Source organism: Oncorhynchus keta, chromosome 30, assembly GCF_023373465.1.
Source record: "Oncorhynchus keta strain PuntledgeMale-10-30-2019 chromosome 30, Oket_V2, whole genome shotgun sequence".
Taxonomy (NCBI): Eukaryota; Metazoa; Chordata; class Actinopteri; order Salmoniformes; family Salmonidae; genus Oncorhynchus; species Oncorhynchus keta.
In genome coordinates, this window is record NC_068450.1 from 51,590,458 (window position 1) to 51,614,902 (window position 24,445).

The 24,445-nt window shown below is 44.8% G+C and overlaps 1 protein-coding gene across 4 annotated transcripts in view; it reads left to right on the plus strand.

Annotated features, from left to right (window-relative positions):
- The first annotated feature begins 4,083 nt into the window (after positions 1 to 4,083).
- Positions 4,084 to 24,445, plus strand: part of LOC118363692 (glycogen synthase kinase-3 beta) — a 41,431-nt gene continuing 21,069 nt past the window's right edge. For 3 of the 4 annotated variants that reach the window (XM_035744826.2, XM_035744828.2, XM_035744827.2), the window contains exons 1-3: positions 4,084 to 5,064; positions 19,998 to 20,191; positions 24,002 to 24,085. In XM_035744826.2, coding sequence (XP_035600719.1) covers positions 4,977 to 5,064; positions 19,998 to 20,191; positions 24,002 to 24,085 — 366 coding nt within the window. In that variant the 5' untranslated portion in view covers positions 4,084 to 4,976. The remainder of the gene's footprint in view (positions 5,065 to 19,997; positions 20,192 to 24,001; positions 24,086 to 24,445) is intronic. The other variant, XM_035744829.2, reaches the window with a different exon arrangement.

Here is a 24,445-nt window from a genome sequence, read left to right on the forward strand (position 1 = left end):
AAATCAGGCTTTAGGCTACATGTGCACCATCGAGTCAGAACAGTAGGCTAAGTTATGAGGGAGGAAAGGGACCAAATTATTAGGGTGAGGCACATGGGCTACTAACACACAACATACACTTAGTATTACTTTCTTGGTTACAGCGTGCATATCTTCCTAGCGTATTACTTAATTTATGTAGCAACATACAATACAATACATTTTTGGACTCACCTTGTTGTGCTGTGGTTACTTGAACAGGAAGGTGGCACGGTGGTCCTTCTTGTAGGCTCTAGAAAGAGGCCCGAAATCCCGATTTTGGAATTCCGAGTTGGACGACCGTTCAAAATTATTTTCTGTATTTTCCCAGTCGGAGCTAGTTTTGTCTGAGTTCCCAGTTGTCTTGAACTCACTGAAGTCTGAGATTTCCCAGTTCTGAGTTTCCAGTTGTTTAAAACGCGGCAGAATTGATGCTGGATTGACAGCAAGGCGAATGTATTGAAACTTTTCTGATCTATAGCGTTACCCCCTTTTTCGTGATATCCAATTGGTAGTTACGATCTTGTATCATCGCTGCAACTCCCCTACGGACTCTGTGAAGGTCGAGAGCCAAGACGCACTGCTTTTTGACCCACTGCTTGCTGAACCCGGAAGCCAGATGCACCGCTGTGTTGGAGGAAACACTGTAGAACTGACGACCGAAGTCAGCTTGTAGGCGTCCAGCCCACCACAAGGAGTTGCTAGAGCAAAATGAGACAAGGACATCCCGGCCGGCCAAACCCTCCCCTAACACGGACGATGCTGGGCTAATCGTGCGCCGCCTCATGGGTCTCCCGGTCACAGTCGGCTGTGACATAGCCTGGGATCGAACCGGGGGCTGCAGTGGTGCCTTAGCACTAATTGTTGAATTTACCATTTCCAACTTGTTGTGTAATGTTTATGACCAATGAGCACCCTGATACGCTTTATATATCATTTCTCTTCATATGACAAGGATTGAAAACAATTTTCCAGTAGATTGCCGACTTGATGCAGGATGATGACTGCTAGCTTGCTAGCTAAGATTTTGAAAGTATGATGTTGACATGATCAGTCCCAAAGCTATGGTAGACATAACGTGATCTGATGTAATTCTATCTGTGGCTAATGACCTTGAGTCTTCTTGGATGGGCACTTCTAATGTAAGTCTATGGCAGTAACCAAGGAGCCAATCACGGAGCAACAAGAGAACATTATCAACCCCTACTCAACGTATTTTCCTTGGCTGCTCCAACACCACAGAAAGCACTGAGCTAGGCTAAAACACCTGCATTTTGGAGCTGCCTTACTCAAGAAAAAAATATATACCTTGTTTGTATGCGGCTTTATTAACCCAACGTTTTTTCGTTTTTTCTACACTGTTCGCAAACTGATATGTGAAATGTATTAATGACACGTTTTTTTAAATTTTCTTATAGCTAAACAGGTGTGGCTCTGCCCTGAATGACAGGTCGCCACTGGTCCAATCAATTTAGCTAAATATCATGTGGTAGTCCATGGTACTGATTTATTTATGTGTGTGTGCCCGTAAGTAAAAACACCCTACTTATAAACTAGTTGAACACCAATGCTATCCTCCTCTTTCATGTTGGCAAAAAGATCTATGGCTCTGTCATACAGTACACGTTTCATTTTTGTTGTCATAGGCTACCTAGCTAAAATGCTTGCTAGCCTAACTTTCACGCATGGGCAACAATGAACCTACTAAATTAGCTAACTAGGCTACATGTAGGCCACATATTGAACTCCAATTGTCTCAGGCCAGTGGCAAAACATATTAATTCATGGTTAGATCAGAATCGCCATCACAATCATTGGCCTGTACAGAGATTTAAGTCCAACTCCCCATCTCCATCCATGGCTTAGGAAATGGACGATTTATAGTTGTAAAGCCAAATCCAAACTGGCCTCCCTTGGGGGGCGTTTTGCTGCACACAGTTGAGCTCAGCTTAATGCTGATTGGCTAATTATTTTATTAAGGGAGGCCAAATGCTTGCTGGCATCAATCAGATGCTATGGCAGCAACATACTATTTTGGTTCAGACAGCATCAGATACAGTGCCTTCAGAAAGTATTTCCACATTTTGTTACGTTACAGCCTTATTCTAAATTGGATTTTTTTATAAAACCTCAGCAATCAACACACAAATACCCCATAATGACAAAGCAAAAATAAGTTTTTAGAAATTTTTGCAAATGTATAAAATTAAACACAGACATACCTTATTAAGTATTCAGGGCCTTTGCTTTGAGACTCGAAATTGAGCTCAGGAACATTCTGTACCCATTGATCATCCTTGAGATGTTTCTACAACTTGATTGGAGTCTACCTGTGGTAAATTCAATTGATTGGACATGATTTTGAAAGGCACACACCTGTCTATATAAGGTGCCACAGTTGACAGTGCATGTCAGAGCAAAAACCAAGCCATGATCGGGGGAAGGGTAGCAAAAAACTTCTACAGCATTGAAGGTCCCCAAGAACATCATTCTTAAATGGAAGAAGTTTGGAACCATCAAGACTATTTCTAGATCTGGCCACCCGGCCAAACTAAGCAATAGGGAGAGAAGGGCCTTGGTCAGGGAGCCTTACCAAGAACCCGATGGTCACTCTGACAGAGCTCTAGAGTTCCTCTGTGGAGATGGGAGAACCTTCTAGAAGGACAACCATTTCTGCAGCACTGCACCAATCAGGCCTTTATGGTTGTGTGGCAGATTGAAGCCACTCCTCAGTAAATGGCACGACAGCCCTCTTGGAGTTAGTCAAAAGGCCCCGAAAGACTCTCAGACCATGAGAAACAAGATTCTCTGGACTGATGAAACCAAGTTTGAACTCTTTGGCTTGAATGCCAAACGTCACGTCTGGAGGAAACCTGGCACCATCCCTACGGTGAAGCATGGTGGTGGCAGCATCATGGTGTGGGATGTTGTTCCGCGGCAGGGACTGGGAGACTAGTCAGGATCGAGGCAAAGATGAACGGAGCAAAGTACAGAGAGATCCTTGATTGAAAACCTTCTCCAGAGCGCCCAGGACCTCAAACTGGGGCGAATGTTCACCTTCCAACAGGACAATGACCCTTAGCCCAAAGCCAAGACAACGCAGGAGTGGCTTCAGGACAAGTCTCTGAATCAAATGTCCTTGAGTGGCCCAGCCAGAGCCCGGACTTGAACCAGATCGAACATCTCCCCATCCAACCTGACAGAGCTTGAGAGAATCTGCAGAGAAGCATGTAGCGTCATACCCAAGAAGACACTATGCTGTAATCGCTGCCAACGGAGCTTCAACAAAGTACTGAGTAAAGGGTCTGAATACTTATGTAAATGTGATATTTCACTTTTTTATTTTCAATAAATTAGCAAACATTTCTAAAAAATGTTTTTGCTTTGCCATTGTGGGGTATTGTGTAGATTGATGATGGAAAAATCGATTGAATCAATTGTAGAATAAGGATGTAATGTAACCAATTTTGGAAAAAGTCAAGGGGTCTGAATACTTTCCGAAGGAACACATACTGAAACAGAAGGGAGCTGTTTCGTTCCCTTGGATGCTTTATCTGGTGAGAATCAGTCACTTGCCAATTGATGGAAAATTATTAAAAGAAAGCAAGAGAGTTTATAACATTTGTTTTATTTGTCAAATATTTGGCTCAGCCTGGCTTTCCTTGGCACCCATGAATACACTCTACTGCACCATTAGGTGGTATGTCGAACTACCTTTAAATACATTTTTTCTTGACAGTAGCGGCAGTAGACGCGCTCATCAACGCGCTCATTGGGCGTTCGTTCTCTACACAAATTTCGTATGGATTCGCTTTGGATTGGTCGACGTGACCTCCTCGCGTCTGATTGAGCGTGCACAATTCGATATTCCCGTAGTTTAAGATTTGCGTAGAGGGTCAACACTACTTACCACAGTCACAAAGTCATAAACCCCGCCCATTTCTAAAATATATTTTCTTAAAATGTTTTTTATCCTTACCGTATACCTAACCATGGCCTGAAATTAAGACCAAAAATGTACGTTTTGTTTTCATGAATCTTTACAAAAGGGGCACATTGACTTTGTGGCTGTGCTATCTAGTGGAAATCGTGAAAAGAGATTCACCCACTCAATAGTTTAAGTAATTTGCGTTGTTCTGCTCGTAGTCTGACAAAGAGAAGTAGCAGACAGAGAAAGAAGGAATCAAAAGAGAATTTCAGATTTAGTGGAGCTGTATCATAACTATTTTCAACAAAAAAATACATTTGCGATAGTCTTTCACGTCGCCGTCAGCCAGCAAGGACAATTGCTTCCGTGTTTATGGAGGCGAAGTTGTCACTGAAACGTCCGTGCGTTTCTTTCGGCCTAAAATCGTGAATTTTGTTCATTTGTGTCCGATTTGAATGTTGGTCGGTCTGAGACTGGGAGCCGCCATGGCTGGTGCTGTCGGATCCTTTAGTTTCCATATAAGAATATGAAGATTTGCTATTGGACCTGATATTGTTTTCTTTGGGGAATCATTCAATGTAAGCAGACTTGACGTTCATGCCACTGTATGTAGCCTATTCCTGTTTACGGTTGTGTTTAAAAAAAAATGTACTGGCAACTTTGAGAGGCCCAATTTATGAGACACCTATCTCAGGACGTTATTTCATAGAATGCATTTGTAACGTTAGCCTAGGTAAGTGACAAGAACATACAAAATAAAAGGAATGACAGATTCTTGCTGAATGTGGCTGGACGACAGCTCGAGACCTGACACAGCTGACCGGTTCGAAATTAGTTTGCTAGCTAGCTAGCTAGCTGGCTGGCTAGTTCGTGCTAGAACGATATACGAAGAAGCAGACCTCTATCGTGGAATTAGCTACCAATTATATTTTAAGTCAAAGACTAATAGAACTGGAAAGTCAAAAGACGACTAGTACTGGGAAAAGTACGATTCGACTGAAGACGAAGCGGGGATATCTTGGATTGGAATATGTCGGGTCGGCCCAGAACCACCTCCTTTGCGGAGAGCTGCAAGACAGTGCCGCAGCCCTCAGCATTTGGCAGTATGAAAGTCAGCAGTAAGTATGACCATAGAGTTAAACGCAAGTTTACGACAACAAAAAATCTGAAAGGTTCTCTGTGCTTTTTTTTGTCATAATACTCTGCTGCTGCTATTATGAGAAAGGGGTAAATTATTGATATATTGAAGTGGACTAGGCCTAGCCTAATTCACATTTAATACTGAAATGCCATTTGGGTCCACACATTTTCAGACAGTAACGTTACTCTCCCATTCACTGTCCAAGTCATATGCTTAGTTAACCGTTGTCACCTAGACCCAACCAGTGCACTTAGAGCCACCGTCTGGTATTTTGCATGACGTTATTAGCATTATGTCTGGGATTATTGAGAAACGTGATCATACATTTTTTAAATGGATGGTAAGATACCATTGGAGCTTTCCAAATGATCACTGATCATATTATTAACGACCACAAAGTAGCCTAGACGCAAAAGTATGTTTGCTTGTAGTGCTCAATGTGTAACCTAGTCAAAATGCCTCTGGCAGGAGGAGTGATCACTGCATTTGAGCCTTACCTCTACTTTAGAGATTGACCCCTTGATTTTTGGGAGTATCGAAACAATGGATTGGTGAAAGAGCTGATAGGGCATGCCTAGGGGAACACTGTCATGTCCAATCCACTCATTCCCCACCATGGGTAGTGTTGATTGAGCTCTCTCGGGTATCGAGCAGGGTTAGGTCAGATGAAGCCCCGGGGCTGCAGAATTAATTCAGACCAGTAGACTTAGAGGTCTGTCCACTGGGCAGTATGTACTGCAGGTTGGTTTTGCTAGACTGTTGGGTCAGGTGTCACCCACCGTATCATTGGTCTTTGCCAAAGGGTTTGTGGAAGTGGGATAAAAACCTAAAACGCCACTTAACTTTTCTGTAGGATTCCATTGTAACTCCATTTCATTATACTCACATCTAATGCCAATATAAGATTGCTTGGTTCATCAAAATAATAACTGGCACATAGGAGCATCAGCCTTTCACCAAATTCATTGATCTTCATCTAAATTCGCCATACTGGATGCTTTTGCTGCATAGGTCTACTTCTAGTAAAGCTTCAACATCTGGTAAATGAGGCTAGTTCTGACTACTACTACTTTTGGAGCTTCACACACAGCCAGCCAGGTCACACAGCTCATCAGCACTTTGTTCAGCTCAATAATTGACAAGTTGCTCAGCGCATGGAGAGCTGCTGGCCCCTGCTCTGCCGTGCAGCATCAGCAGACCCCAGAAAATGGGGGCAGCACCGGGACTTTCTGATTGGTTCGCGGAATCGGGTGTCTGCCTGCATCTCTGAAAGTATCCATGGTTGGTCATATGACTCCAGTCAGTCCTAACCTGCTAGTGCTTTTTAAAATGTCTGTCTACTGAAAAGCCTGGTCAACCCTTGGAGAGCAAATAACTGTCTCGTTTCAACACATCGACTTAATTACATTATAAATGGGCCAAAACTAAGTTCCCGTCTTTGGAAAGTCATCCTGTTTATGTGTGCACATAAGATGACAGTGGGCTATGCTCTTTTCTCTCACATAGACTTACAGGGCTTGACATTAACTTTTTAGTCACTTGTCCTAGGACAGATCTTTTTTTTTTTACTTGTCCAAAATATCAGGTTACTTGTCCTCTTTACAAAATACAATACATGTTTTTTACCATAGAGAATCAAACAAAAATGTAGGCAACATGCTTTTAATTTTTTTAACGTTTATTATTATTATTTAGGCTTTTTTTAAGGCTCTCCTGGAGGATGGTTGGCCCCCCTTGGTAGCCTATAAAACATTGCAACATTACAATGACAACCAAGTACTTATGTTTTTATGAAATAATTCCCTCCAGGGTGTCCCGCCATCCCTGGGACGATAAAAAAACATGCCTACAGTCCAAAACAGACTCTGGGACAGTTATGGGACCACTGCACATATATTTTTTATAAACAGCAATGAGGCTGATGCAGCAGGTCAGACCGTTTAGCTTAAAATGCTGATAAATATTTATTACTTCATATTATATGCTCAACAATACGCACATGGCTGTAGGCTATGCATGAATGTTCCAAAATGCAATAAGGGGGAAAACACTGTGCGTGTGGTACGCTTTTGAGACAATCTGTTTAATGTGATGGAGATGAAAATACCCTTTAGAAATTAAGAAATAGGGGAGTTTTAAAGTCAACTAGCATGGGTTACTATTATGACTAGAATTATGCCTTTGACTGCTGGACAATAAAATAAAGTTGATTTTTGAAAACCAATGGAACATGAGAAATGCTGGTTTCAATAGCATATTAATCAAGCCTTTAGACATTAATGTTAATTATCCTTCATTATATTTGTCAAACATGACTGGCGTTTAACTTATATTTATGTTATTAAAAGCCTCATTAAAGTTTGCCTACATTTTCTGCCGCCTTCCTCATATCAGCATCGTTTTGGACATTAGAGTAGCCAATATGCATATCACCTACACTTTGAAATGTAGACATTTTGAATATGAAAAATTGATTTGAATATTATTCGGATCGGAGTAATTGTTTGATATTGTGATTTATATATATTTTTTACTAAAATCTATATTTTTACTTGTCCCAGACAAGAGGACAAGCGTTAATGTCGAGCTAGGCCTTGGTGTTTGCTTGCTTGTTTGCTGATGTACAAATTAATGAACCTGGACAAAGATGTTGGGAAATAGCTCACCATAAGATTACCTTTTTAGCCCTCATTTGTATTCGGAGAAGGCTTTGCCCCCTAGTGGTGTATTACATAGTCTATTGTGTACTAGCCAGGAGAAAATGGAAATAGGGATCTGGAGAAGAAAGCATCAGATGTAATGTCCAGCTGGGGAGAGGAGGAGAAGGAGGACGTGAAGGCTGAGTATGTGAACATGAACGGATGACTGGGTGATATGCGGGTGGGTGAGGTGGCGGCATTGATCATAATTAGTTCTCCAAGGGAAACGTTCAGTAGGCACCGAACAGTTGAAAACAGAGTAAACCCTAATCTTTGCAGCAGGTAGCCTAGCGGTTAAGAGCGTTGGGCCAGTGTCTGTAAAATCGCTGGTTTGGAATCCCAGAGCCGGCAAGATGGAAATATCTGCCGCTCTGCCCTTGAGCAAGGCAGTTAACCCCCAACAACAACTGCTACCGGGCGCCGATGACGTGAACGTAGATTAATTTGGATTAAATGCGGAAGACACATTTATGTTGAATGCATTCAGTTGTGCAACTGACTAGGTATGCCCAATTAGAAATACAAATGTTCATTTGTTTGCTATGGTGAGTCCTACTGAACATTAAACATGGTAATGAAGGTCAGTTGACATGCCTTGGGCTGCGTTTACACAGGCAGCACATTTCTGATGGTCAGCTTTGAAAAATATCTAATTTGAAAAAACCTGATGTGATTGGTCAAAGGACTAATTTAGGGTTAAAAGTTTTTTAATATGAATTGGACTGCTTGTGTAAACGCAGCCTTGGTGATGCAGTTAAAACAGCTGATAAAGAACCCTAATTGATTTGGGATTCTACTGAAGGGAAAAGTAAGTTTAAAGTCCTCATCTAATTGGATCATATGAGAAGACCAAAGTCCACCACATTTTCAAAAATAGCCTTTTTATGGTTTGTTCAAGTCATCATATATTATTTACGCCCATATGTTATCATCAAAAGCGCCTAATTTGTCTCATTCTTCCATGTGGCCTTGCGTTATGCTGTAACAGCATAACGCGATGTGAAATGCTCATAAAGAAGAGAGGTGCGGTTACGTAATTCCATTTCAGCTGCCCTTGATCCACTCTTAGTAACGCTTAGGGGAGAAAATTGGAGCCAGATATGAGACCTCAGCAGATCCTTCAAGACTGTCGCTAGCTGCCTGGCTCGTTGAATTGGCCTTTTTCCCCCCCGCACCGACTCACTCCCCTCTGAATGAAAAATAGGATTACATTTGCTGTTTATTCTCAGCAGGCTTACTACGACCCGACTGTCACGAACATGCCAAGGGTCTTGTGACCAGTTCAGTGGGTTGTGCGTCTCCTCTGGTGTCCTGTTTCCTTCCTGTTGCTGAGCTACTGCTGCTCCGGCGTCAGGGCTTCTCCCCGTGGCCTTTGGGATTAACTCCGCTGGTAAGGAACCTCAAATAAATCAATGTCCTTATTGGCGGTTGTGCCACCGGCATACATATATTTGACTCGTGCGTATGATAGTCTTGACATCAGCTAATGTAGCCATAAGCAAAGTATAGCTTAATATGCACATTACACGTCAAAGAAAAGGGTTTGGGATTTTGTTTTGGGGAGCAGTTACTGCGTTACATCCCCCATGTGTTAAAGCCCTTGGTCTCAGTGTGTGGGTTATGTCTGTGTTTATTTTGCGGGATTGGCCTCACCTACAGGGCAGTATTTTGGGCTGAGTGTGTGTATGTAGCAACAGAGAAGCATCCTCCGCTTACAACACTATACTTAGTGGCACGGGTGCTCTTTCCCTCCCCGTTGTGCTAAACCGCACCTTATCAGAGGGAATCACGTGCTGACTCACCGTGGCAGAGGCACTATGGCAACCTACTAACCAAGCAGCGTTAGGATACGTCCTCACCTGGTTGTGGTTTGTGTTGGAGAAGGAATGCCAATGTGTTAAGACACATTCTCATTAAAAAAAGCTGAAATTTACAGAAATTATGAATTTCTGTCAAGTTGATAGCTTATGAGTATTGTCCATCAACATTCTGAATGATGGCAAGAAAAGGCTGGTTCCACCCATCTCTCACAGCTAAACTGAAAAAAGTTTAGGGAATTGGATGATAATAGCAATACTTTCTTTTAAAAAAAAAAGTAAAGGTGGCTCTGTATGAAAAAGGTTGTTCACAGCCTGTGTGTGTCAGAGAGATTTTGGGTGGGTGGGAAATGTGCCTGAGTTGTCACAGGATCTGCTCTGACTCATCACATAGCAAAGTGCTGAGCCGGTATCGGGCTCCTCGTCACTCTGCTCACTTTGTTCTCCGAGGAACAGCTTTTGATCCAAATGCTTTAATCAAACATGCTGTAAGGCAATGTTGAATACTCACACACCCACGCCTACAGTAGTATCACTAACTTGTTTCAGTTCTCTTCACACACACCAGCTTTTGGCAGTATTGGGCTAAGACACAAAAACACAAGCCTTTCCTTTACAGGATTGCTCAAGCAAATCAAACCCACATTGCATTCTTCCCCTCGCCACGTTGAAGTGAGACATTATTCCTAGTGGATAAGCTGTTGTGTGCGATGAGCTTCACTTTCTCCCCAGTGTACTGCCCTGCTACAGTGCGTGCAGAAGGTAGACCCTTGTAATATAACGGCTAACCATATAGTGCTCCCTGCAGGCCTGCGCTCCAATCGTAATCGCATTTGTCTGTGTGAACGCATCGGTCTCAGTCTGTCTGCTGAACGTGGCGGCTGGGAACGTGGCCGCAGATCTGAAGAACTGGTATTAGCAGCATCATGATGCAACTGCAAACCTAGAACAGCTTGTGACTCGCTCGCTCGCTTAGTTACTCGCTCTGCATCCTGCCCCCTCTGAGGAGTTTCCAAAGCAGCTGGCCATGAACAAAAAAAGTATTTAGCTTTTAACCCCTGCCCTTATAAAGATTTTAAAATTAAATCTATACTGCAGTCAATGACAGTACTCTGTGTATGCAGGGTTGGGTAGGTTACTTTCTAAATGTAATCTTTTAGTTACTAGTTACATGTCCAGAATTGTAATCAGTAATGTTTTGGATTACCCAAACTCGGTAATCTGATCACTTTCAGTTACTTTTGGATTACTTTCCATTAGGCATTAGAAGAAGACAAATTATCTATCAAATGTATTTGGCGTCATCATAGTGGTCTCTGACTTGGGCCTTGTTTCAACGCTGAATTTAATGTAATTGAGAAAACAAAGGTGCGATAATATATTTTTTCACAAACATACTTTCTGAATGTAATCCAATAAGTAATCTAGTTTTTCAAGTGTCTGTAATCTGATTACAATATTTTAGCTGGTAACGAAGCTGGTTAGTTTTTTCATAGTCAGATTACATGTAATCATTTACTCCCCAACCCTGTATTTGTGTGAGGAGGACCGTTTTGATTGCGAAGCTTGTTTTCAAGAACTGAGTGACCAAATGGCAGCTGTGTCTCTGAAACCAGATCTCTATCATTTCCAACCTAAGAGCATCATGTGTTGTCTGTGTCCGCTTGTTTGCGTCGCCTGCAAGTCTGTGTGAATGGTTCTCAGCTTGCATCCCTCCCTGCGTACATTTGATAATGTGCATCTGGGTAGTGTATCGACTCTGTTGATAATGGTAGCCAGTGTGATGTTATGATGATAGTGTGAGTCAGTGTACAGAAGGAAATGAAAGGCTTTGATGTAGCTGTTGAAGTGGGCCGAGCCTCTGGTCCCTGTGGGGAGGGGAAATGGCTCACCACCAGTCAGGCTTTGGAATGTGCGAGGAAAATGTAGGTATGTGCTCAGAACTCGGTACTACCGGGAACACATTACATGAGTTCTGCAATCCAAGAGGTTTCGCATTACCTTTCCATTACACAACTCTGGAAAATGTCTAATTAAAAGTTGTAAGATGCCTGATGTGTAGCTCATAGCAGAATGTTGGGCATGCTATGGGAAGTGTATCAGTAACATAACATTTTCAAACATAATATTTTCGTAGTATTAACCCCAATGATGATTAATGGGGGATAACATTAATCTGAAGGTATCAACATAATATGGCAAAAAAATCCTGTGACACTGAGACAGTCCTGTAACTGTCTGACTGTCAGTCAGGCACGACCTCTGTCTGTTCAGCAAGAGTTAATTTTTGTCTCTGGACTTAAGACAGTCTCAACTAAACCTTTCCAATCTAAACCTTAAGGGTGTCCCACAACAAGGGGTGTAAACCTGTTGACAGAGCAATAATACTAAACCATTTGTTCAGAAATGGTTACAGAGCTCTATCTGGTCAATTGTTTCCATGTTTTCTGTGGGGCTGACCTTCCATAACCCACATCCTAGCCCTGACTTAGGAAATGGGAAGCTGCCAGTGTTAGGGGCCAGTCAGTCCCTTATAGGAAATGAGGGAGGGTTGGGCTGTCAGTAGACCAGGGCTCTCCAACCCTGTTCTTGGAGAGCTACCATCCTGTAGGTTTTCGCTCCAACCCTAATCTAGTGCACCTGATTCTAATAATTAGCCGGTTGATTAACTGCATCAGGTTAGTTACAACCGGGGTTGGAGAGCGAACCTACAGGAAGGCAGCTCCCCAGGAACGGGGTTGGAGAGCTCTGCAGTAGACCATTGAACTAATTGTTCTGGTCATGTGATCAAATGTTATTAGTCACATGCGCCGAATACAAGTGTAGACTTGACCGTGAAATGGTTACTTACTACAAGCCCTTAACCAACAGTGCAGTTCAAGAAGAAGAAAATATTTACCAAGTAGACTAAAATAAAAAGTAATAATAAAAGTAACACAAGAATAACAATAACGAGGCTATATACAGGGGGCACCGGAACCGAGTCAGTGTGCAGGGGTACAGGCTAGTTGAGGTAGTCTGTACATGTAGGTGGGGGCGAAGTGACTATGCATAGGTAACAAACAAACACAGCGAGTGTACAAAAGGGATGCGGGGAGGGGTCAATGTAAATTGTCCGGTGGCGATTTTATGAATTGTTCAGCAGTCTCATGGTATGGCTTGTGGGTAGAAGCTGTTGAGGAGCCTTTTGGTCCTAGACTTGGCTTGCCGTGCGGTAGCAGAGAAAACAGTCTATAACTTGGGTGACTGGAGTCTGACAATTTTATGGGCTTTCCTCTGACACCGCCTATTATATAGGTCCTGGATTAGAGGTCGACCGATTAATCGGAATGGCCGATTTAATTAGGGCCGATTTCAAGTTTTCATAACAATCGGAAATCTGTAAAAAAAAAAAATTTGACGCAGATTTTGCCGGATTATTTATTCATTCATTTTTTTCACACCTTTTGTCTAGGCAAGTCAGTTAAGAACACATTCTTATTTTCAATGACGGCCTAGGAACGGTGGGTTAACTGCCTGGTTCAGGGGCAGAACGACAGATTTTTACCTTGTCAGCTCAGGGATTCAATCTTGCAACCTTACTGTTAACTAGTCCAATGCTCTAACCACCTGCATCTCATTGCACTCCACGATGAGCATGCCTGTTACGCGAATGCAGTAGAAGCCAAAGTAAGTTGCTAGCTAGCATTAAACTTATCTTATAAAAAACAATCAATCAATCATAATCACTAGTTATAACTACACATGGTTGATCTTACTAGTTTATCTAGCATGTCCTGCGTTGCATATAATTGATGCGTTGCGCATTCGCGAAAAAGGACTGTCGTTGCTCCGTGTACCTAACCATAAACATCAAAACCTTTCTTAAAATCAATACACAGAAGTATATATTTTTAAACCTGCATATTTAGCTAAAAGAAATCCAGGTTAGCAGGCAATATTAACCATGTGAAATTGTGTCACTTCTCTTGCGTTAATTGCATGCAGAGTCAGGGTATATGCAACAGTTTGGGCCTCCTGGCTCATTGCGAACTAATTTGCCAGAATTTTACGTAATTATGACATAACATTGAAGGTTGTGCAATCTAACAGCAATATTTAGACTTAGGGATGCCATCCGTTAGATAAAATATGGAACGGTTCCATATTTCACTGAAAGAATAAACGTTTTGTTTTCAAAATAATAGTTTCCGGATTCGACCATATTAATGCCCTAAGGCTCGTATTTCTGTGTGTTATGTTATAATTAAGTCTATGATTTGATAGAGCAGTCTGACTGAGCGGTAGTAGGCACCAGCAGGCTCGTAAGCATTCATTCAAACAGCACTTTCGTGCGTTTGCCAGCAGCTCTTCGCAATGCTTCAAGCATTGCGCTGTTTATGACTTCAAGCCTATCAATTCCCGAGATTAAGCTGGTGTAACCGATGTGAAATGGCTAGCTAGTTAGCGGGATGCGCGCTAATAGTGTTTTAAAAGTCACTCGCTCTGAGACTTGGAGTAGTTGTTTCCCTTGCTCTGCAAGGGCCGCGGCTTTTGTGGAGTGATGGGTAACGATGCTTCGAGGGTGGCTGTTGTCAATGTGTTCCTGGTTTGAGCCCAGGTAGGGGCGAGGAGAGGGACAGAAGCTATACTGTTACACTGGCAATACTAAAGTATTGTTAGGGCAGTGGTCAGAACATCCAATAGTCAAAGGTATATGAAATACAAATGGTATAGAGCGAAATAGTCCTATAATTGCTATAATAACCTCAAGCTAAAACTTCTTAGCTGGGAATATTGAAGACTCATGTTAAAAGGAACCACGAGCTGTCATATGTTCTGAGCAAGGAACTTAAACTTTTTTACATGGCACATGGTACATATTGCACTTTTACTTTCTTCTCCAACACTTTGTTTTTGCATTATTTAAACCAAATTGAACATGTTTCATTATTTATTTGAGGCTAAATTGATTTGATTAATTGTATTATATTAAGTTAAAATACAAGTGTTCATTCAGTATTGTTGTAATTGTCATTATTACAAATAAATACATTTAAAAAAAGTAATCGGCCGATTAATCGGTATCTGCTTTTTTTTGGGGTCCTCCAATAATTGGTATCGGTGTTGAAAAATCATAATCGGTCTACCTCTAGTATACATGCAGGGGACACTATGTTTCTGTGCTTTTCGGGACCATAATGCAATTCTTCCATTTTAAGAAAATACCTCAAATAATGAAGAGAGAAGAATAACAAATAATTAAAGTGTTGTTCAGAAGTCAGGGGCAGGTCCACAGAAATAGAATTACTCGAAGGGATAAAGACCCATCAGGCCAGTGCAATTTTACTCAATACTCATTGTAGAACAGGACTTAGGAATGTTAGGAATGTCTGTTCTAGTAATTGTATTTCTGTGGTAGACTGGCCAATTGGATTCCTATCAGACCCAATCTCTTCATGCAGTGCTAAACTGAGAGAGAGCAGCCAATGGATAGATGCTCCAGTGTGTGACTATAGGATTATTGCACAGCTGCCCAAAGCGTGATGCAGTGGTCAGGGTAGGGATTTTCATTAAGGGCCTTTTGCTTTAATGTGCTTTGCTCTGTCTCTCCTTTCAGACCAAGAGATGAGTACGAGGGGTGTTGTTAGAGGATTTACCACAGGAAGAGGTGTTGAGGCCTACACCCTGGTGTCGGGTTTCTCTTTTGACATTTCGAGGATAAACAGAGGATAAATAGTCACTGACTGTAGACACTGTCAAACACATTAGAATAATGAACAGTCCTGTCAAATCTGTAATCTCTGATTGTCAGTCTTAACTTCAGTGATCACCATTATAATCAACATTGTCCTCATTACAATTCCATCCCCTGCAGTAGTAACATGGTGTCAGGCTTCCGGTTGGGTGCTTGTTTTCTGTGCGTGTGTGTTCAGAAGAGGAGGAGATGCCTAATTTGGCAGTACTCTCTGCTCTGTCCCTCCCTTCCCCGTCAGGCTTTGGCAGCTCTGACATTTTGCTCCACTTTCCTGCTACTCAGCACAGAAAGGTAGGAAGTGCGTGACCTGGAGTGGTCTGACCCGTGAGACCAAATTCCCATCTATTCTACTGCATTACGAGCTCAGTGGCTTCCTACATAGAGATGCAGCGTGTTCAGACAGGATTGGCACATTGATAATGTGTATTTAACATTTTGTTAAAACACTAGTATTTCCTCTATCCCTTGACTTCTGACCCAGACGGTAGCAACGCTGTACAGAGTTCAGTGCTGGATCCCCTGATGTAGCTGTTGTGAAATTCTGCTGCTGCAATGTCTATTCCCTCGTCAAGCCTGTGCCGTAGCCAAGGCAGTAATATCAGAGGTCAGTGTTAGAGGGGCATAAGGGCACTCTCTGTGTGTGTGTGCACACAGAGATATGTAAGTGCTGGTTGTAAAACAGATTGCAGGGTGCTAAGAGGTCAGTGCTACACCAACACTCCTACATGGTATAATCACTAATATATAGGCCTAGAGCTAAATCTTCAAAGTATGGAGTGGCCATTTTTAAAGCGTCTGGAAAAAAGAATCCCGCTGTATTTAACAAACCATCAAGCCCACTCTACGTTCATTGCAAGATCTGAGATGATAAATTATCTCTAGTAAATTGGTGAGAGTGGCTGCCAGGCCAAGGTCATGTTCATTAGGACTCGCAACTGGAATGCTTTAAAACATTTAGCCAAGGAAAGCAATTAGACTTTTTTTTTCTAATTGAACATGTCCAGGTAGTCTCTCCTTGTTCCAGAGTGTTTTCTAATTATTCCGTTTTGGTGTCTAATGGATACCCAGGAATAATATTTTCCAAGCAAGTCATGGATTTTACTTCCCCGCATGTCTTCCTTGCAAACAGTGGCGTAGAAAGGCTCAATGGTTGTGCGAACGGCCTTGTACATCAAGCTTTCTTACATCAGGACCTCTATACCAGGCGGTGTCAGAGAAAGGCCCCAAAAACTGTCGGACTCCAGCCACCCTAGTCATAGACTGTTCTCTCTGCTACCGCACGGCAAGCGGTACTGGAGCGCCAAGTCTAGGTCCAAGAGGCTTCTAAACAGCTTCTATCCCCAAGCCATTAGACTCCTGAACATCTAATCAAATGGCTACCCAGACTATTTGCAGTGCCCCCCCCCCCTCACCCCCTCTTGACAACAGAGAGTAGTAGTGGGGTAATCTATTCATAGTCACTTTAATAAATCTACCTACATGTACATACTACCTCAAATAACCGGTGCCCCAGCACATTGACTCTGTATCTTTACCCCCCCGTATATAGTCTCGCTATAGTTATTTCACTGCTGCTCTTGAATTACTTGTTACTTTTATCTCTTATTCTTATCTGTATTTTTTAAACTGCATTGTTGGTTAGGGGCTCATAATTAAGCATTTCACTATAATACACCTGTTGTATTCGGCGCATGTAACTAATAAGATTTGCTTTGATGGGGCATGCTGGTGGAGTTTGCTAGCAGTTTTAGGCTGTATAATGTCATTTTGGCTTGTCAATTTCCAGAAACAGCATTGTGGTAGACTTCATCATGATGATGCACTTCTTGGAGCGTTCAACCACATTTTAGTTCGTAGAAGAGTAGTACTTTAGGGATTGACAGGTTCTGGCACTGCTATTTATAAAGCTTTGTCAATCAATCAATCAATCAATGAAATGTATTTGTAAAGCCCCTTTTACATCAGACAATGTCACAAAGTGCTGTATAGAGACTCAGCCTAAAACCCCAAACAGCAAACAATGCAGATGTAGATGCACGGTGGCTAGGAAAAACTCCAGAGAAAAGCAGGAACCCAGAAAGAAACCTAGAGAGGAACCATGCTCTGAGGGGTGGCCAGTCCTCTTCTGGCTGTGCTGGGTTGACATTATAACAGTACATGGCCAAGATGTTCAAATGTTCATAGATGACCAGCAGGCTCTAATAATAATAATTACCACAGTGGTTGTAGAGGGTACAACAGGTCAGCAGCTCAGGAGTAAATGTCTGTTGAATGTGAGCATTCAGAGTTGGAGACAGCAGGTACGGTTGCGAGAGGGAGAGTCGAAAACAGCAAGTCCGGGCCAGGACAAGGTAGCACGTCCGGTGAACAGTTCAGGATTCCATAGCCGCAGGCAGAACAGTTTAAACTGGAGCAGCAGCACGACCAGGTGGACTGCAGACAGCAAGGAGTCATCAGGCCAGGTAGTCCTGAGGCATTGTCCCAGGGCTCAGGTCCTCTGGTAGGGAGGAGGGAGAGAATTAGAGAGAGCATACTACAATTCACACTGGACAACGGATAAGAAAGGAGAAATACTCCAGACATAAGACTGACCAAAACTCCCGACACAAACTAATGCAGCATAAATACTGGAGGCTGAGACGAGGGGTCGGGGGACACTGTGGTCCTGTTCGACGATACCCCCGGACAGGGTCACCCAGGCAGGATATAACCACACCCACTTTGCCAAAGCACAGCCCCAACACCACTAGAGGGATATTTTCAAACCACCAACGTACTACCCTGAGACAAGGCTGAGTATAGCCCACGAAGATCTCCCCCACAGCATGAACCCGAGGGGGGCTCCAAACCCGGACAGGAAGATCACGTCTGACTCAACCCACTCAAGTGACGCACCCTTCCTAGGGACGGGATGGAAGAGCACCAGTAAGCCAGTGACTCAGCCCCTATAATAGGGTTAGAGGCAGAGTATCACGGTGGAGAGAAGGGAACCGGGCAGGCAGAGACAGCAAGGGCGGTTCGTTGCTCCAGTCCCTTTCCGTTCCCCTTCACACTCCTGGGCCAGACTACACTCAATCATATGACCCACTAAAGAGATGAATCTTCAGTAAAGACTTAAAGGTTGAGACTGGGTCTGCATCTCTCACATGTATAGGCAGACCATTCCATAAAAATGGAGCTCTATAGAAGGCCCTGCCTCTAGCTGTTTGCTTAGAAATTCTAGGGACAATGTGGCCTGCGTCTTGTGACCGTAGGGTATGTGTAGATATGTACGGCAGGACCAAATCGGAGAGATGGGTAGTAGGAAACCCATGTAATGCTTTGTAGGTTAGCAGTAAAACCTTGAAATCAGCCATAGCCTTTACAGGAAGCCAGAGAGGCCAGCACTGGAGTAATATGATAGAATTTGGGGGTTTTAGTCAAGATTCTAGCAGCTGTGTTTAACACTAACTGAAGTTTATTTGGTGCTTTATCCGGGTAGCCAGAAGGTAGAGCATTTCAGTAGTCTAACCTAGAAGTGACAAGCATGAATTAACTCTTCTGCATCATTTTTGGACAGAAAGTTTCTGATTTTTTGCAATATTACATAGATGGAAAAAAGCTGTCCTTGAAACAGTCTTGATATGTTCGTCAAAAGAGCGATCAGGGTCCAGAGTAACGTCGAGGTCCTTCACAGTTGTTTTTGAGACGACTGTACAACCATCAAGATTAATTGTCAGATTCAACAGAAGATATCTATGTTTCTTGGGATCTGGAACTAGCATCTCTGTTTTGTCCGAGTTCACAAGTCAAAACATTTGCCGCCATCCACTTCCTAATGTCTGATACACAGGCTTCCAGGGAGGGCAATTTTGGGGCTTCACCATGTTTCATCCAAATGTACAGCTGTGTATCATCCGCATAGCAGTGAAAGTTAACATTATGTTTCCGAATGACATCACCAAGAGGTAAAATATATTTGTGAAAACAATAGTGGTCTGAAAACAGTGCAATCTAGGATTGTTTGGTGCTCTTTGGGTTTGTGTTGAGGTCCACGGCCAGGTGCCAGCCATAACGGTAGGTTAGAAGAGCCCTTGCGATCTGCATACAATGAAGGCTTAGGGCCAAGCGGGGTGGGTAAAAGAGTGATTTGGAACCAGCTTTTAGTGTTCGTCTTGGTCTGTCAACTCACACCTCCATCATGTTGTCAAAAGTTGCGATGTGCAGTTGTTGAATTGGAGCTGTTATGCGGGGAAACATTTGGTGCCTGCAGCGCTGCTTCAAACTAGGAACAGTACTAGGAAAGTGCTTAGCCGTTTGCAGTGCACCCCACCCACACATTATCTTAGACTAAAACTACATCCTCATTTTCACCACAACCTTTACGCCTATACCTTTTATCCTTCTACTGTACTTTCAGGCTGTCATTAGGGTGTCTGCCAGAGCCGGTTAACATGGGTAGCCCTGCTCCTAGGAAATTACTCATAGAAAAAAAAAAAAGTGGGTTAGTACAGCTTCCAATTTCTGGCTTACAGGATTCAGTCTGAGAGAGAAGCAGTGACGAGAGAGGATGAGAAATGTTACAGGAGCTTCTTGGTGTAAAGACTGTGTGGCTGAATGAGTTGTCTTATACTGCATCTCTTGTGTGACATTGCTTTATTCTCTTTCTTTCTCTCAGGAGACAAAGATGGCAGTAAGGTGACCACAGTGGTAGCGACCCCAGGCCAGGGCCCCGACCGGCCGCAGGAGGTCAGCTATACAGACACTAAGGTCATCGGCAACGGCTCGTTCGGTGTGGTCTACCAGGCTAAACTGTGTGACTCCGGGGAGCTAATAGCCATCAAGAAGGTTCTGCAGGACAAGAGGTTCAAGGTGAGGACCATTTCACTGCAGAGGCGAATACATCGGAGAGTATTTGTTGCACCGTGTGTTTTTGAGTAACGACAGGTCTTTGTCTTGAGGCCATTGAGTCGCTGTCAGTATGACGTCACTGAAACTAGATCCCTAACTGGAGTCTCACATTAAATTGGCTCACATTTTATACTGTCATTTGACTGAAAATACTAGGTTTGTCAGGTCACTTACCACTGTGAGACTGCTCTCTCATGGTGATCGTAGCCTGCCGTACCACACTGATAGGCGTTTGGTTAATCATCCTGGCAGTCGGCCTGTGCATGATGCCCTAGACCCCAGTGATGTCATGTCTCGTGAGAACACACCCCTTCCTGTTGGAGCTGAAACGGGGCGGAGTCTCGTCCCTCCCTAGTCCAGCTTCAGCTCAAGCATTGAGTTGATGATTAGTTAATCTCTTCTTGTCGCACCCGAAAGGAAACTCAACCCATGGATTTCCTCAGACTGACGTAACTGTGTTAATAAACAAGTGCTGCAATGGCTGTACAGTGCCAGTGTTTGAAATAGCTTATAATGTGTCTCTGTGGGTAATTTGCTCCCTGTTCAGATATCACTGACATGATTTGACCCCCATTCAATTATGGCTGTCACTGTTTTACAATGATCTATGATTAGTTGTAGCTGGCCTAAATTATCCATGTGTGGGCTTCTAATTTAAGACCCTAACAGGGTGCCAAACTCAGACTAGATATTCTCAGTTTCTTATCTTGAACGTTTCACCAGCTCTGTGATGGACACACATGGTTGTGTTTTAGCTATTTCCCAAATCTCTCCTCGAGTACCCCTTGCCATTCCACTTGTTTGATCTATTCTAATACTAGCACACCTGATTTAACCAACATGGTGTTGAACCAGGTCTCGCTCGCTCGCTTCCTCCTCCTCTCGCTCGCTTCCTCCTCCTCTCTCTCGCTTCCTCCTCCTCTCGCTCGCTTCCTCCTCCTCTCGCTCGCTTCCTCCTCCTCTCGCTCGCTTCCTCCTCCTCTCTCTCGCTTCCTCCTCCTCTCTCTCGCTTCCTCCTCCTCTCTCTCGCTTCCTCCTCCTCTCTCTCGCTTCCTCCTCCTCTCTCTCGCTTCCTCCTCCTCTCTCTCGCTTCCTCCTCCTCTCTCTCTTCCTCATTCGCTCGCTCGCTTCCTCATTCGCTCGCTCGCTTCCTCCTTCGCTCGCTCGCTTCCTCCTTCGGGCTCGCTCGCTCGCTTCCTCCTTAGCGCTCGCTCGTTTCCTCCTTAGCGCTCATCTCTTCTTGTCGCACCCGAAAGGAAACTCAACCCATGGATTTCCTCAGACTGACGTAACTGTGTTAATAAACAAGTGCTGCAATGGCTGTACAGTGCCAGTGTTTGATATAGCTTATAATGTGTCTCTGTGGGTAATTTGCTCCCTGTTCAGATATCACTGACATGATTTAACCCCCATTCAATTATGGCTGTCACTGTTTTACAATGATCTATGATAGTTGTAGCTGGCCTAAATTATCCATGTGTGGGCTTCTAATTTATAAGACCCTAACAGGGTGCCAAACTCAGACTAGATATTCTCAGTTTCTTATCTTGAACGTTTCACCAGCTCTGTGATGGACACACATGGTTGTGTTTTAGCTATTTCCCAAATCTATCCTCGAGTACGCCTTGCCATTCCACTTGTTTGATCTATTCTAATACTAGCACACCTGATTTAACCAACATGGTGTTGAACCAGGTCTCGCTCGCTCGCTTCCTCCTCTCGCTCGCTTCCTCCTCCTCTCGCTCGCTTCCTCCTCCTCTCGCTCGCTTCCTCCTCCTCTCGCTCGCTTCCTCCTCCTCTCGCTCGCTTCCTCCTCCTCTCGCTCGCTTCCTCCTCCTCTCGCTCGCTTCCTCCTCCTCTCGCTCGCTTCCTCCTCCTCTCGCTCGCTTCCTCCTTCGCGCTCGCTCGCTTCCTCCTTCGCGCTCGCTCGCTTCCTCCTTCGCGCTCGCTCGCTTCCTCCTTCGCGCTCGCTCGCTCGCTTCCTCCTTCGGGCTCGCTCGCTCGCTTCCTCCTTCGGGCTCGCTCGCTCGCTTCCTCCTTCGGGCTCGCTCGCTCGCTTCCTCCTTCGGGCTCGCTCGCTCGCTTCCTCCTTCGGGCTCGCTCGCTCGCTTCCTCCTTCGGGCTCGCTCGCTCGCTTCCTCCTTCGGGCTCGCTCGCTCGCTTCCTCCTTAGCGCTCGCTCGCTCGCTTCCTCCTTAGCGCTCGCTCGCTCGTTTCCTCCTTAGCGCTCGCTCGCTCGTTTCCTCCTTAGCGCTCGCTCGCTCGTTTCCTCCTTAGCGCTCGCTCGCTCGTTTCCTCCTTGGCGCTCGCTCGCTCGTTTCCTCCTTGGCGCTCGCTCGCTCGTTTCCTCCTTGGCGCTCGCTCGCTCGTTTCCTCCTTGGCGCTCGCTCGCTCGTTTCCTCCTTAGCTCGCTCGCTCGTTTCCTCCTTAGCGCTCGCTCGCTCGTTTCCTCCTTAGCGCTAGCGCTCGCTCGTTTCCTCCTTAGCGCTCGCTCTCCTTCGTTTCCTCCTAGCGCTCGCTAGCGCTTAGCGCTCGCTTCGTTTCCTCCTTAGCGCTCGCTCGCTCGTTTCCTCCTTAGCGCGCTCGCTCGTTTCCTCCTTAGCGCTCGCTCGCTCGTTTCCTCCTTAGCGCTCGCTCGCTCGTTTCCTCCTTAGCGCTCGCTCGCTCGTTTCCTCCTTAGCGCTCGCTCGCTCGTTTCCTCCTTAGCGCTCGCTCGCTCGTTTCCTCCTTAGCGCTCGCTCGCTCGTTTCCTCCTTAGCGCTCGCTCGCTCGTTTCCTCCTTAGCGCTCGCTCGCTCGTTTCCTCCTTAGCGCTCGCTCGCTCGTTTCCTCCTTAGCGCTCGCTCGCTCGTTTCCTCCTTAGCGCTCGCTCGCTCGTTTCCTCCTTAGCGCTCGCTCGCTCGTTTCCTCCTTAGCGCTCGCTCGCTCGTTTCCTCCTTAGCGCTCGCTCGCTCGTTTCCTCCTTAGCGCTCGCTCGCTCGTTTCCTCCTTAGCGCTCGCTCGCTCGTTTCCTCCTTAGCGCTCGCTCGCTCGTTTCCTCCTTAGCGCTCGCTCGCTCGTTTCCTCCTTAGCGCTCGCTCGCTCGTTTCCTCCTTAGCGCTCGCTCGCTCGTTTCCTCCTTAGCGCTCGCTCGCTCGTTTCCTCCTTAGCGCTCGCTCGCTCGTTTCCTCCTTAGCTCGCTCGCTCCCTCCTTCGCTCGCTCGCTCCCTCCCTCCGCTCGCTCCCTCCGCTCGCTCGCTCGCTCCCTCCCTCCTCGCTCGCTCTCTCCCTCCGCTCGCTCGCTCGCTCCCTCCTTCGCGCTCGCTCCCTCCTTCGCGCTCGCTTCTCCCTGCTCGCTCGCTTCTCCCTGCTCGCTCGCTTCTCCTGCTCGCTCGCTTCTCCCTGCTCGCTCGCTCGCTTCCCCCTTTTCGCTCGCTCGCTTCCCCCTTTTCGCTCGCTCGCTTCCCCCTTTTCGCTCGCTCGCTCACTCGCTTCCCCCTTTTCGCTCGCTCGCTCACTCGCTTCCCCCTTTTAGCTCGCTCGCTCTCTTGCTCTCTCTCTCTCTCTCGCGCTCGCAACAGCCTTTTCTCTAATCTTGGATCTGTCAGCCCATCTCCGATGAGCCTCCAAAAGCCTTTTAAGACTCATTTAAGAGAGTGTCTGACTGGTCCAGAATCAGAGGAATGTTTCTTCTGGGAGAGTGCAACTAGCTCAGTGTGACAGCTTCTCTAGCCTGTTTGACTTGTCTAATGCTCACTGGTTGTCAGATTTTTATCAATGTCTCTCTGTCTCAGAACCGGGAGCTGCAGATCATGAGGAAACTGGACCACTGCAACATAGTGCGTTTGCGCTACTTCTTCTATTCCAGTGGAGACAAGGTGGGTGGTTGCTGCTCATACATCAGTCTGTCTCTGTGTGTTGTTGCAGGTGATGGAGACTCCCTATTCAACAAGTTTTTGTTTGACACTGGCTAGGCTAAATGTTGCCCCTCAACTTCTGTTTCTACCACTTACATTCTTAGGCTTTCCGTTGTGAATATTTTCATATTAAGTTAAGCTGTTTAGTTTTATACTCTTATATTGCTGGGATTAGGGCCGACCCCATTTTAATAAACTGGTCAATTATTTGTTCAATAAGCTGTTGGTCGACCAAGATTTCTTTAGTCAAGCAGTAGCAAAAATAAAGATAAATAATAGAGTATAAGGTTTTTCGTTATTTTACTGTTTTCTACATTGTGG